The following is a 13,679-nucleotide window of genomic DNA, read 5'->3' on the forward strand; positions in this document are numbered from 1 at the left end:
GGCGGCGGGGGGGAGGGGGCGGGACCTGAGGCCGAGAAAGGTTCGCGCGCTTCGGGCCTACTCCGGACTCGCCGCCGCCGCCGCCATATTCCCGGTAACGGGGGCGCGCGGCTGGGGGCCGGCTGGGCCGGAAGAGGGGTTGGGGCCAACACAGAGGCGGGATGGGGGTCGGTTGAGCCTGGGGCGGCCTTAGCCGCGGGCTGAGGAAGACGCGGGTCTCCGCGGGAGGAGGCCGCGGGCGTCAGGCCGGCTCAGTGGGGAGGGAGTGGGGCGGGCCTACCCGGAGGGCGAGGACGGGCCCGGATGGGGAGCCAGAGGCTGGAGGCGGTGCCGATCCGGGTGGCGTTGCTGGACCCGCCGGGGTCGCCTCGGGGCCTAGGCAGGTGCGGCGGGCGGGGGCTGTGGGCTTCGCCGCGGCCGTTCTTCGCAGCACTGTCCAAGGGCCTCTAAGGAGCCGAGGCCTGGATTTTCTCGTCGCGCCATAGGTTGCTGGGGCGCCAGCGCGGCCTAACCCGGGTCGGGCCCGAGGGTGATGGGCAGCGAGCCCCGACGGTCTGGGAGAGCGGGGGCGGCGCGAGGCCGGGGGCGGGGCGGGTGGGGCCGAGCTCAGGCTGTCGGGATGCTGCGTCTCTGGAGACGGGAGGTTGGCAACCATTGCCCTCCCACCCCAGGACCCCCATGCCTTCTAACTTCTGCCTTTTTGTGGATACTGCAGTGGCATCTTTCTTTCTCCATTCTCCGGGCTCGAGATCTTCCTTCCGGAGCCATGTCAGAAGGAGTAGACTTGATTGATATATACGCGGACGAGGAGTTCAACCAGGTGAGGGGACATCAGGAACCTTGTGATTGTCTTCATCATTTTAGGAGTCACTTCCAGCAAACTTGTAGTGGTTCAAAGCTGTGTCAGTCTTTGGGGACTTGCTGGACCTGAACATTCTTCTATCTGATGTTGGGGAAAAGTTACTAAAAATGAAATCTGGTCCAAACCTAGAAAACTTGTCCACAAAAATAGAAGAGAAAGAAAAATTTGGTTATTGAGTAAGCATTAAACCAGAATGTGATGCATCACGGGCAGTCCGCTAAAGCGATTGCAGAAACGTAAGTCTTTTATATAGCTGAGTAGATACAACTCATTATATTCATGTTTAAGATAAAATTACAAGTTTTATAACATCTTTATGGCGGGATACCTAAAATTATGCTAATCTCCTTCCAGGAAACTGGGAGGTAGGGGTGTAGGCTTTCTTGATGATTACATTTCAAAAGATGGTTCCCAGGTCCTTTAGGAAACATCCTTGGTTTACATACTTTTCAGAAAATCAAAGATTTTGCAATTATGAGTTCTCTAAAGTGAATTTTAAAAAAAAAGGAGGAAGGGAGCCTCTTTTCTTATTTTCAACAGGGAGAATTAAAATCTCTTATTTTCGATTGGTGTTTGTCCTTACACAGATCTAAAGTTTTCTTTCCTTTGAGACTACTACTTACTATTCTGCTTTATGTTAACCTGAGCCTCTAGGCTTCATCTTAAAGGTTTTGATTTAAGAGCAAATAAAAATCAGGCTTAATTGAATGGTGAATGAACCTGTGGAACGTGCTCCCTCAGGAAGTCACAGTTGGGTGTGAATCTTCTCAGAGACTAGCCACACTTAAAAATCAGAGTTGTGTTTGCTATAGTCTCATGAGGACAATGTTGATATCTGTTCCGTTGCTATTTTCTCAAACTGCAGCTGGAGAAAAATGTAGTCTCCACTCTCCCATAGAGTAATGCAAAGGCATAGTATAAAGCATGTATTTTAACATTTAATTTCATCTCAATTCCAACTATTTTACGGTTTTCTTCTTTCTGTAAGTAGCTTGAGTGCAGTCTTGAGGAATCCATAGGCATTTTGGTGTATTTTTATTGATGAACCTTATTGTTTGAAGAAGGGGAAAGAGGGAAAGTTGTTGGACACATCAGTTAAAAAACAGGTGTAGACTTGCTGATATACCCTAAAATGGTTTGTTGGTCTCAGTGTTTTTATGTCGAAGAACACTATACAAAAATGTTCTCTCCCTTGAAACAGTAATCTTATATTCAGTTCAGTTCTGAAATCTTGAGGTCAGATCCCAAGAATGCTCCAAAGTCTCTGTTTAAAACTTACTAATATATTGCCTGGATTGTTTTTCAGCACCATTCTACTTGGGTAAGCTGATTCTTCACGTTGGCATCTTCCAATGGATACATATAAGAACCTAGAAAGAGGATAAAAGAATGATTAGAGGAGGCAAGTGCCCCGGTTAGGCCCTGTCTTTGACGTGAGGCAGCAGAAGTTGATACATGCCATTTTTTCAGTTGGGGCCCTGGTGGCAAAGTGGTTAAGAGCTCGGCTGCTAACCAAAAGACTGGCAGTTGGAATCCACCAGCCGCTCCTTGGAAACCCTATGGGGCAGTTCTCCTCTGTCCTATGGGGTCGCTATGAGTTGGAATCAACTCAATGGCAGCGAGTTTGGTTTTTGGTTTTATTTTTTCAGTTAGTATAAGTTACATAAAAAATTTTTTTTAATGCATTATGGTTTTTTAACATGGAGGTTTTAAAGCATGCACAAAAGTCAAGAGAACAGTGTAAGGACGTCCTTCTACCCATTATACAACTTTACCCATTGTACTTTTTAAAATTTTTTTATTGTAAAAATATACATAACAAAGCGTTTGCCATTTCACCTTCTTTTACATGTTCAATTCAGTAACAGTTACTTTCGTGTTGTGCAACCATCACCATTATCCATCAGCTATACCCATAAAAAAAAACATTGCTGTCGAGTTGATTCCAACTCAGCGACCCTGTAAGACAAAGTAAAACTGCCCCATAGAGTTTCCAAGGAGCGCCTGGTGGATTCGAACTGCTGACATTTTGGTTGGCAACCATAGCAGTTAACCACTACATCACCAGGGTTTCCCCATCAATTGTACTTTGTAATAATTGTTTTCGGTTGTCTTGTCAGGTGATCTGTGGAGTCATCTACATATGGCTGTTAATTGTCTTAAATATGTAGAAAAAACTTTTAAAAAAAAGTCAATTATTTATGAATAGAAAAGAAAAATTTAGTGTATTAATTTAATGCTAAACCATTGTTTTCTGGATTCCTTTGAATCAGATTTCTTTTTGCAAATTATGGTTGGTTGGTTTTTAACAAGATAGCAAGGAAAGAAGGCTCCCTTAGTTTCTCTCTATCATGAGAAAAGCCGCTCTTAATTTTCTTACCTGTGGGTTGATGGTGCTGCCACTTTACTCTGGGAAATAGGCAGAACAAGGTCCTTGACACATGTCTAGCCACATTCTGAGAAGATGATATTTCACAATTAGTATAACTTGCAGGCCATAAACAGGACACAGGCCTTGTCCAGTACTCACTGCTCTATCATGGTAGAAGTTGTTGGCCTTATCAGTTTGTTCTCTGGTCTTTTTAGTTTTAAAGGACTTTTTACAGGGCTGAGGCTAATGATGGCATGTGGAGCTCAGTAGGCATTTATTCCAGACAGGCAATACTTGATGCTGGGCAAGTTGAAGAAAATGTAGATTTTCAGTGCTTTTTATCTTGTGGAAGGTGAGGGGAGGGTGCTTTTTTCCTCATACAGAAAAGTTAATTTTTGGCAAAGCTGGTTTTAGTGTAATCTGAAAGCTGCTAAAGAAATGATAAAAGCTTTGTCTGGCTAGGATTGTTAGAAGTAGGTTTAGACTGAGGGCAGCCAGTACAGATTGAGTTTGAGAATGTTTTAAGAATGGTATTGATTCACCCTAAGCTGGCCCATGCACAAGAACGCCCCTCATCCCCTCATGTACTTTGCTCCCCAGGGAAAATGAACAGGGTGCTAGATGGAGCATTATGGTGCTGACTCCCTGGTCTCTTACAGCACGTACTGCAAAGGCCCCTCACAGAGCTGCTTTACTCTTGTTACAGTGGGAGTCCTGGGATTCACAACTGCTGTCTTGGGCTGAGAAGAAGAACTCTGGAAAGGTGGCTTTGAGCTGCCAGTCTACCAAGTGCTTTGTCTGTGTTCTTTCTCGTGCTGAGAAAGGCTTTGCATAGTATGCTCAGTTCCCTTCCTTATTAACGTCAAGTCTTTTTTGAGCTACCTCTATGTGATAGCACTGTACCAAGGCTGGTGAGGTAAGGGGAAGAAAATGGATCCCTGTACTCAAAGAGGTTCCAGTCTGTTGAGTGAGGATGATGCACAGTGACAGTGCAGAGTAACAAGTGCAATGATGGGAAAGGAGGGTATGAGGTGAGAGCTATGGAAAGGGTAATTATAAAACCAAAAACTCTAATTGAGCTTATGTTACAGTTGAAAGAAACAATGGTATTAAATAGGTTGCTTTGATAGAGATAAATCCTACACTAGTTACTTCCCTGGGTCAGATATCAGGAGGAAGGAGATGGGGGGGTATAGAACATTGAGCATAGCAATGAAGAAAATCTTATTTAAATTCAAAGTCATGTAAGTTCTCTTTTGTTTAATGAGCAGCAAGAAGCTTTGTGAGATAATCACAGTTCTTCTGGAGCTACTACTAAACAAAACTTTTTCTGATACATTCATTCAGTATTGACTATGCATTTTTTGTTTAATCTTCCTGGAATGAAGCCTTCAATGTCAATGAATGAAAAACATAGTGTCTTTTGTTTAATTTATGTAACTAGGTTTGTTTTAACCTAATCCATCACTGAATAAATCACTGGCTCAGGCCCTTATCTGTTTTTCCATCATAACAGTTGAACAAGTAAAATGAATTTGTAGCTGTAGCAGATTTAAATCCAAATGCAATTTGATCCTTGTTTCTTCAGTAGAAGCCTCAGTAGGCCTACCCTGTGAACTGAGCCTCTATGGCCCAGAGAAACCATTTGAACGTTGTGAATTTTGTATTCGTTGAATCTTTTTATGTTAAAGCGCTATTCCGTACACCAAGGTCCTCTAGGATTGAGTATCATTTTTTCTAAGAGGCCCTCAAAAAGAGATCGATCACCTGGGTTTACAATAAGGGGGATTTCTTTATGTGTTTGGTCTCTGAGCTGTCTAGATCTGCATGTTAGTTCACCCCCGATTATCAGTGGTAATTTTTGTATTACAACTTTTAGATACATATCTTTGAATCACAGTTACTGTATAGCAGGAATCTCAACATGGTTGCACTGGCTATCCAAGATGCTGTGTTTTTTTAAGCTCCATTTCAAAATCTTTGATTAAAAACAAGCCAAAAAAAATGGATGTGAAGTAGTCCTCTGTAAGGATTAGAGCATTGGATAGGATTAAATGACTTAAAGGGCCCTTCTCTACCTTGGACCATGAGATCAAATCACCATGCCTAGTGCATGGATAAGTGATTTATCTAGAGTTGTGATGGTTTGAGACATAAGATGTATAATGTATTTTAGAGGTTTTAATTAAACAGAAAATGTTTGTCAAGTTATTAGCTCCAGCTAACTTCACCTTAATTTATTATTTGCCTTGTGTTAGCTTCTCTCCCCATTCTTCACACACACACCTGTTTTTTGTACAAGATCCTTATTTATAGGTTTGACCATCTAGAACAGTCTTCTTGTGCTTATGTGCCTCATTGCTTCTTTTTCTTGTTTTTATATCATCCCTAAAAAGTTTACTCTCTTTTGCCGTTATCTTTGTGATTCTAGTTTAATGAGGCCCCTTTCCTGTGGAATTCCGTAGAGTACAGTATTCATAACATTTGAAATTATTTATATGCTACAGGAAGTACTGATACAGGTAGAATCCTTTCCCCCATCAGAACTATCCAAGAGCGTTATGTTAGTGTGCGTGTTCTTCCGTTGTACTTCAGGTAAACTGAGAAGCTGTAAGATTGTTTCCAAAAGTTTGTGATTTAAAAAGATTTTAAAAGATAAAAAAAAATGAGTTTTGTGGCAAGTCTGTCCTCTCTGGTCTCATCTCAGAATCAGTAGTTCTTGTGATGGGATTGGGGGAGAAAGTGTCCATAGGAGCAGCTTGTCCTGGAGGACAAGGAACTGTTTCTTCAGGGAGTTAGACAAATTACCTAACTTAGGTGCCTCCTTTATTCCCGATTAGATGAATGAACTGTGTTGTTGTTGTTGTTAGGTGCCGTCGAGTCAGTTCCGGCTCATGGCCACCCTGTGTACAGCAGAATGAAACACTGGCCGGTCCTGCGCCATCCTCACAGTCGTTGTTATGCTTGAGCCCATTGTTGCAGCCACTGTGTCAGTCCATCTTGTTGAGGGTCTTCCTCAACTGTAGGTTCCCTAAAATGCTTTGAAAGTCTAAGAATCTTCTTTGTCATTTTAGCAGCACCATACTTTAGTACTGTTTGAACGCTTTGGAAAAATACTTGTCTGATCCTTAAAAAGATTTCTCTGAGATAATGATATTGCAAAATCTGAATCATTAAAGTCTCTTTTTAGTAGGTCTTGTAGTTTTAGGTGTATATTACTATATCACAGGCAAAAGTTATATTTAGCATACTTTCCAGGATATACATTTTGTAAATGCTTACTATGACACAGCTTGGGATGTGGATGTTTGTCTTGTTTTCTGATCCTTATATTTTAGTGAACTTTGTTGCTTTTTGTATATCATTGAACATCTCTGGTATTGCTCAAGGGTGTCTTCTATATAAGTATGGTGATGTATTGGGTCTGAATGTCATTTGAGAAATAGAACTTAGAAGGGGAAAAATCGCCAGAGTTATTCTCTTCCCTTGTATTGCTTTTTGTGTTTCCTTGATGGTTATTAGAAGGATAAGATTGTGTACTGTGAGCATCTCTCAAATTCGGAAATAGCATAATTAAATAATTTAATTAAATAGCATAATGAAAATTTATTTTCATTAATGTATCTTAGACGTGGTCTATAGAAGCCAACCTCATTAGTAACAGTGGCACTTGTGTTTCATTATGTATTCTTGGTTTGCTTCCTTAATCATTATGCACCTTTTGATTCTCACAGGTGGCTAAAGCCAAAAATATGGAAGATTGCTAACAGTCTTGGACAAAAAACCTTCATAAGTAGAATTAAATGATATAGTTTAAATGGGGAAGTTTTTTAAGTGTAGTTTCCTAGAATAGGGCAAGGATAAGGATACGTCGTTTTACGTAGTATTTAATTGTATGGGTTCTAAGTAAACCAAAGTGAAGTAGAGTGAATGAAAGGGAAGGTTTGCAAACTCACCTTTGCCATCCCCTCATCTCTTAGGACCCAGAGTTCAACAATACAGATCAGATTGACCTGTATGATGATGTACTGACAGCCACCTCCCAGCCCTCAGATGACAGAAGCAGCAGCACTGAGCCACCACCTCCTGTTCGCCAGGAGCCGTCTCCGAAGCCCAACAACAAGACCCCTGCAATTCTGTACACGTACAGTGGCCTTCGTAATAGACGAGCTGCTGTCTATGTGGGCAGCTTCTCCTGGGTGAGCATGGGCAACCAAAAAGGCTTACGGTTGGGCTGGAGGGAGAGTGCTGGGAGGTGATGGCATTTTCAGAAACCACATTGTTGCACTGTTTTGTGCTCTGATGGGGTTGGATTTCTTTTTCCTGGGATCAGGTTGGATTGATCTCTGAAAGAGAACTATCCTGAGGACGTACTGGTGCCGAAGAAAGCAATGATTAAGTGGGTAGTTGCTTTTTCTGCCATATTGTTGCTGCCCCTGACCCTGGGGCTTTATGTCTAGCAGGGTCATCTGTGGGACGAGATTTCAGAGTGAACACCTTGAACTCTTGGTGGTCATTAGATGGTCCTGTGCTAATGGTGGGTGACGGGGACCAAAGACCTTGCTAGCTCTAGTGCACTCTGGGTAGGTGGTGACTGTTCTGCAGAAGTGATTGTATGACCCGTTGGGGGCTGGGTGGGGGAGTGGTTCCAGAGTGAGAAACGGATATACTGAGAGGGAGGCTTCTGGCAGTGGTCTACTCTAGCCTGTCAGATCGGTAATTTACAGCTGCTCATAGTCAGTGTTGGAATTGATGACCAGCCTGCCCACATGGCAGTCAAAGTTAAATAGATTTTAATCTTTCTAATTTCTAAAGATGGGGGTTGGGGAGGAGGTGAGTGGGTTTGGAATTCTTTATTAATAGCAAGGACGGTGAGAAAAGCCTGTGCCAATCAAAATCTTACAGGGCTTTTGGGTTTCCTATGGGAGGCCACGTTGTGACTAGATCTTAGGTTTAGGGGAAGGGTTTGGGTCATTCTGGGTGGGAGGAGGCTTTGTAGCTCTTGACATTTCTTCCTTTTCCATTTTGCCGGCCCCAGTGGACTACAGACCAGCAGCTGATCCAGGTTATTCGCTCAATAGGAGTCTATGATGTGGTGGAGTTGAAATTTGCAGAGAATCGAGCAAATGGCCAGTCTAAAGGGTGAGGTCTGGTTTTGAAAAGCCCCTTTTAGTTTGTAACCATTGGGATAACAGCTTTGCACTATATTTTGACCCTGTTTTTATCCTTCCCACCCTTGGCCCGATTTATTGTCTTGGTTTTAGCAAACCACCTTAGAATGGAGACATAGCTGCAATATAGTGGAACATCTAGCCATTGGGGGGGCAAAATTAATTAATTGTAAATAAGCAGGAAGATTACAGGCTGATGCGTTTTTGCTGTAGGTTTGTGTGTCTTACTAGTAGCAAAACAGCATTTTCTTTACCAATTTTCATTAAAGTGGAAGAGAATTTGTTTCTTCCTCTAGTTGTCTTGTAGATCTCATTTTTTATTTTTCTTTCTCAAGGTATGCTGAAGTGGTGGTAGCCTCTGAAAACTCTGTCCACAAATTGTTGGAACTCCTGCCAGGAAAAGTTCTTAATGGGGAAAAAGTGGACGTGAGGCCGGCCACCCGGCAAAACCTATCACAGTTTGAAGCACAGGCTCGGAAACGTGAGTGCGTCCGAGTCCCAAGAGGGGGTACGTGGAGACCATCTGTATGAAAGGGGGGAGGTTTGTGGGTTTGTTTTCTGTGGTGTAGGCTCAGCCTATATTGTGGGGGAGGGTGATGGTGGTGGTTGTCGGTAGCACCATGGTTAATGGGTGGGCCAAAGTAATGAGGCTCATGTAGACGAACACAGTACTGGGAGTTGGGTAGGTCAGGTTGTAGTTTGACTGTGCCACTAACCTTCGGCAAGTCACTTTACTGATTAGAGCCTGTTTCCCCACCTGAATTAGATACATGATGGCTAAATCCCTGTCAGCTCTGAATTCTGTGTTTCCATCTAAAAATCAGTGTATGGTGAACAGACTTAACTAATTTATTCTGCATTATAATTTGGAAGTAGTTGACATGAGAAATAGTTGTCTCTGTAAGTTATCAAGAAGTGGCCACCCTTAAATGTAACTAATGTAAAGATGGTTGTAGTTTTGTCATAAGTGTACATTGAAAGTATGGTCTGCAAGGAATCAACCAAAAGGAGAGTTGGAGACTAAGAATTTAACAGTGTTTCTCCAGCATTGTCCAGAGGAAAGGGTGCCCTTTGAATCACAAATATTTTGGTCTGCTTGGCAAGTATATCCCGTTAGTAAAGAAAGTTGCAGCATACTACTTTAGCTTGATGATAGCATCCCTTAAGTTCATCTTACTCCCTTTATTATGACCGTACTCACCAGGCAACCTTCTGATACTAATTTGGTTTCCCAACTAGGCTCTCCTACTGGGAAGAGAATGCGCTGACCAGCCGACACAAGTATTCCGGTCTGCTTGGCAGTTATATTTCTCGTTGTAAATTAATAAATTGGCATTCTGGTTTATGAATCAGTGTCTTGTGAGTTTGGTTAGTGTGAATCAATCTCATAGGGTTTCAATCCCCCTGGTGAACTGATAAAACTCGAGTTTCTGAACCTGCGAAACCTAAGGACCAGACCTTGGATTGTTCTGGCCTCACAAATTGCAGTCTCCCTGCAGGGCCCCACCTGAAACAGCCAGCCACCTTCACCCTTCTGTTACTACAGCAGGGAGATGGCAAAGCTTCATCACCTCCGTTCTGTCATTGCTTAGGTCCTGCTCTGAGAATAATGCCCTGTATTGATAGGGTGTATTGTCCAGGTGGCAGTATGGCCAGTTCTCTTGAAGAGCAGTAACCATTTTTTAGCTAGATTGAGAGCATGGATGGTTGTGATATGAGCTCCAAGCATACACTTTTATCCTTAGCAATTTGAATTTTCAGGTCCCTTCCATTTGAGAGTCTATTATTCAAGCCTCTTACTTTCTTGCCTGAGATGTATAATTTTGTAGTGGTATGGGGGTAGCATTCCTACCTCCACTCTCCTGTTTACTCCTTGGTGTTACCTTAGCTGAAATGATGGTGGTGACTGACTGTTATTTTTCTACTCTGTCACTTTGATGGACTTGGGCTCTGTTAATTCTCTAAGTGTAGCTGATGGCCTTTCTCTGCTTAAAAATGGTTGCTACCCTTGAGACTTGTAGCCATAGATACAAAACAGAACTCTTGCAGAGGTAGGAACGGTAGCTGGTAAAGTGGTTAACTTTCAGAGAGTCACACTTGCCTGATACCTCATCTCTCTCCAGTTCGAGAGACCCCTGGAAGTGAAGAATAAAAGCATGCTATGACAGGCACTGGCCAATAGTGTAGTAGAGAAACCAAGGTGGATTTCAGGGTAATTAAATCCACCTTTGGCTTTAATCAGGAGTTGGGATTGACTAATGAGTTTTAGGCTGTAGAACACTCTTCTTTCCCTCCACACTTATCTACTAATGGCATCTTTCTATCTCCAAAACTTTCAAGGCCCTGTGATCATGTTCACTGGTTAGATTCCAGATTAACCAGGCTTAGAGTAGACTCTGAAATTGGAGAGAGGGAACACGTTTAGTAAAGTGACTTGACAACGTCAGAAGCCATGCTTCCAGCTAGACACAAACGTGTTGAACCCCTGTTGGGCACACCATCATACTAGCATACTATGATGGTGTTCCTGGTAGACTGTCTTGTGGGATGGAGGGTCTAGCTGTTGAAATGTAGTAGGAGTTCCCTAGATTTGAGGCATGTTTTCTACCTAGGAGTCCCTGCTGTCAGCTGTGTGCCATCTGCTCCTTCTGTGGGTACATCTTTTCTTGGCTTCTCTCCCGTTTTCTCTTTACCTCTCACTTATTCTCCAGTCTAGTACTTTTCATGTGTGTATCTTCCCTACTCCAATGACCAGTTTTTATATGTGGATGCAGGAAGTGTCCATCCCCTGCATCCCCTCTCGCCCCAGCCCAAAATTCCCTGACCACAGTGCTGTGTCAAATGCACAGCAGGGTAGAGAGTTGATTAGTGCTGGTCTAAGGAGAGAGGCCCTGAACCCTTATCAGGAGATGTGGTGTTTCAATAAATGAAATGTGTTCTGAAGTGCTCTGAGAGTGCTGGATGAAAAGCATACTTTGACATACAACATTTAGAGCGGCTGGGTCTTTATTATAACTGACCTTTTCTCTGAGGCCAAAGGAAGGGCAGTAGATGATTTTACCTTCTTTCTCAGCTACCGCAGTTATCTTACTTCAGTATCTTATCAGATGTCTCTTGCTGAAGGATGAGCTGGTCCCATGTCTAAAGCCTGGGCAGTAACATCACTTCTGTTTTGCTTCATAGGAATACCTCCACGGGCCCATTCCCGAGATTCTAGTGATTCTGCTGATGGGCGGGCCACACCCTCTGAGAACCTTGTACCCTCGTCTGCCCGTGTGGATAAGCCCCCCAGCGTGCTTCCCTACTTCAATCGCCCTCCTTCAGCCCTCCCCCTGATGGGTCTGCCCCCACCCCCAATTCCACCCCCACCACCTCTCTCTTCAAGCTTCGGGGTCCCTCCTCCTCCTCCTGGCATCCACTACCAGCATCTTATGCCTCCCCCTCCTCGATTACCTCCTCATCTGGCTGTACCTCCCCCTGGGGCCATCCCGCCTGCCCTTCACCTCAATCCAGCCTTCTTCCCTCCACCAAATGCCTCTGTGGGGCCTCCACCAGATACTTACATGAAGGCCTCTGCACCCTATAACCACCATGGCAGGTAAGGACTATCTCGTTACCTTTCAAATCTGAGCGAGGAATAGTAGGGTCGTCAGTGAGTTAAGCATTTTGTTCTCCCTGAGAAAGTACGCACTGAATTCTTGTGTTTTCCCTTGTGGGATCTCTGTTGTCATGGTGTTGAGTCCTGGGAAATAGTTTACCATCTGTTTGTGAATGTTTTTATTTGGTATTTTGCGTGCATCTTACCCACTTGACCCAAACCATGTCTTTCATAGCCGCTTTTAAGTGGCTGTTACGATGCTACAAATGTTTGGCATTGTTGGCTAATGCCAGGATTACAAAAGTGTATGATATAACTCTTGTCCTTGAAGAGAAGATGAACACATAAAACATGTGAACAGTCTGAGAACTATTTAAGATATTATACAGTGGAAGTACGTTTAAATAACGGTACCATAAACCCCAAAACCAAACCCGTTGATGGTCATCAAGTCGGTTCTAACTTATGTCAACCTGTGTGATACAGAGTAGACCTGCTTCACAGGCTTTTCTTGGCTGTAATCTTTACAGATGCCATTCACCAGGCCTTTCTTCTGCAGAGCCTCTGGGTGGATTTAAACCACCAGCCTTTAGGTTAGCAGCTCACTGCAAACCACTTGCTCCACCCAGGGACCTTAGTGGTATTATAGAGTACAGTAAAGATAACAAGGCATATGGGCCATCAGGAATGGTATTATCTCTTGCAGCCGAGATTCGGGCCCTCCGCCATCTACAGTGAGTGAAGCGGAATTTGAGGAGATCATGAAGAGAAACAGAGCAATTTCTAGCAGTGCCATTTCCAAAGCAGTATCTGGAGCCAGTGCAGGTAATTCACACTTACCTATGCTGCCTTCCCCTTACTTTCATTTTTTCCATTGTTTTGTCATTTCTGTTGGCAAGAAGTTCAACAAAATAAAGTTGGAGCACTGTTAAGATTCTCAAGAGTGACGTATTTTGAAAAGCAATATATGACCTGATTTGTTGGCTTTTGGGAAACTTTTCGTGTTATTTAACCTGTTTAGACCTGCCCCATCAAAACCAACTTAGTGTCTAGAATATAATTAATAAGAACTGTTTGATTGCAGTATTTGTTGTAGAATGAAATTCCTTCCTCATGTAGATCTTGATCTTAGTGTCTATGTGGTGGGTCCAGTGCGAAGTATAGACCATGGGTTTTTAGCAATGACGGCTCAGCTAGATCATGGTTTGATATGGAGTCTGAATTATATTTAGGAGTCTAGGCAGAGCTGATGGCCTCCATGTAGTCTATTCTAGAAAGAGGCAAGTCTGTTGGGCATCATCTTAAGGCATAAACCCTTACAGCTAACTTTTGCCTGCTCTCACTATTAAGTAGGCAGAACCAGAAGCCATGATCTGAGGGCCCTAGGTACAAAATCTTTGCCAAGAAAAGAGAACGTAAGAAGTTTCAGAGTTCTGGTCCAGGTTTCCCAGTATGATAGTAATCATACTCAATTTCTTACTTCCTGTGAGTTTCCTAACTCTTACATGAATGTAAATGCACATAGACGATCAGATCTCCCGAGAAGTAAGTTAACCCTAAACCTTATGTTTATGTAATTTCTCATCTTGAAACTACAGAGTAGATTAAAGACAGGAAGTCTGTTCAGAAATTTTTTTCTGCCAGAAAAACCTTCATTGACATCTGAGTGAACCTTTG

The 13,679-nt window shown here is 43.1% G+C and overlaps 1 protein-coding gene across 1 annotated transcript in view; it reads left to right on the forward strand.

Annotated features, from left to right (window-relative positions):
• The first annotated feature begins 21 nt into the window (after positions 1 to 21).
• The window catches only part of CPSF7 (cleavage and polyadenylation specific factor 7), a 22,696-nt gene continuing 9,038 nt past the window's right edge, over positions 22 to 13,679 (forward strand). Inside the window, exons 1-7 of the mRNA XM_004383864.1 lie at positions 22 to 94; positions 716 to 820; positions 7,214 to 7,432; positions 8,272 to 8,375; positions 8,740 to 8,912; positions 11,588 to 12,002; positions 12,709 to 12,827. Of these exons, the coding sequence (XP_004383921.1) occupies positions 767 to 820; positions 7,214 to 7,432; positions 8,272 to 8,375; positions 8,740 to 8,912; positions 11,588 to 12,002; positions 12,709 to 12,827 (1,084 nt within the window). The 5' untranslated portion in view covers positions 22 to 94; positions 716 to 766. The remainder of the gene's footprint in view (positions 95 to 715; positions 821 to 7,213; positions 7,433 to 8,271; positions 8,376 to 8,739; positions 8,913 to 11,587; positions 12,003 to 12,708; positions 12,828 to 13,679) is intronic.

Source organism: Trichechus manatus, unplaced genomic scaffold, assembly GCF_000243295.1.
Source record: "Trichechus manatus latirostris isolate Lorelei unplaced genomic scaffold, TriManLat1.0 scaffold00113, whole genome shotgun sequence".
Lineage (NCBI taxonomy): Eukaryota > Metazoa > Chordata > Mammalia > Sirenia > Trichechidae > Trichechus > Trichechus manatus.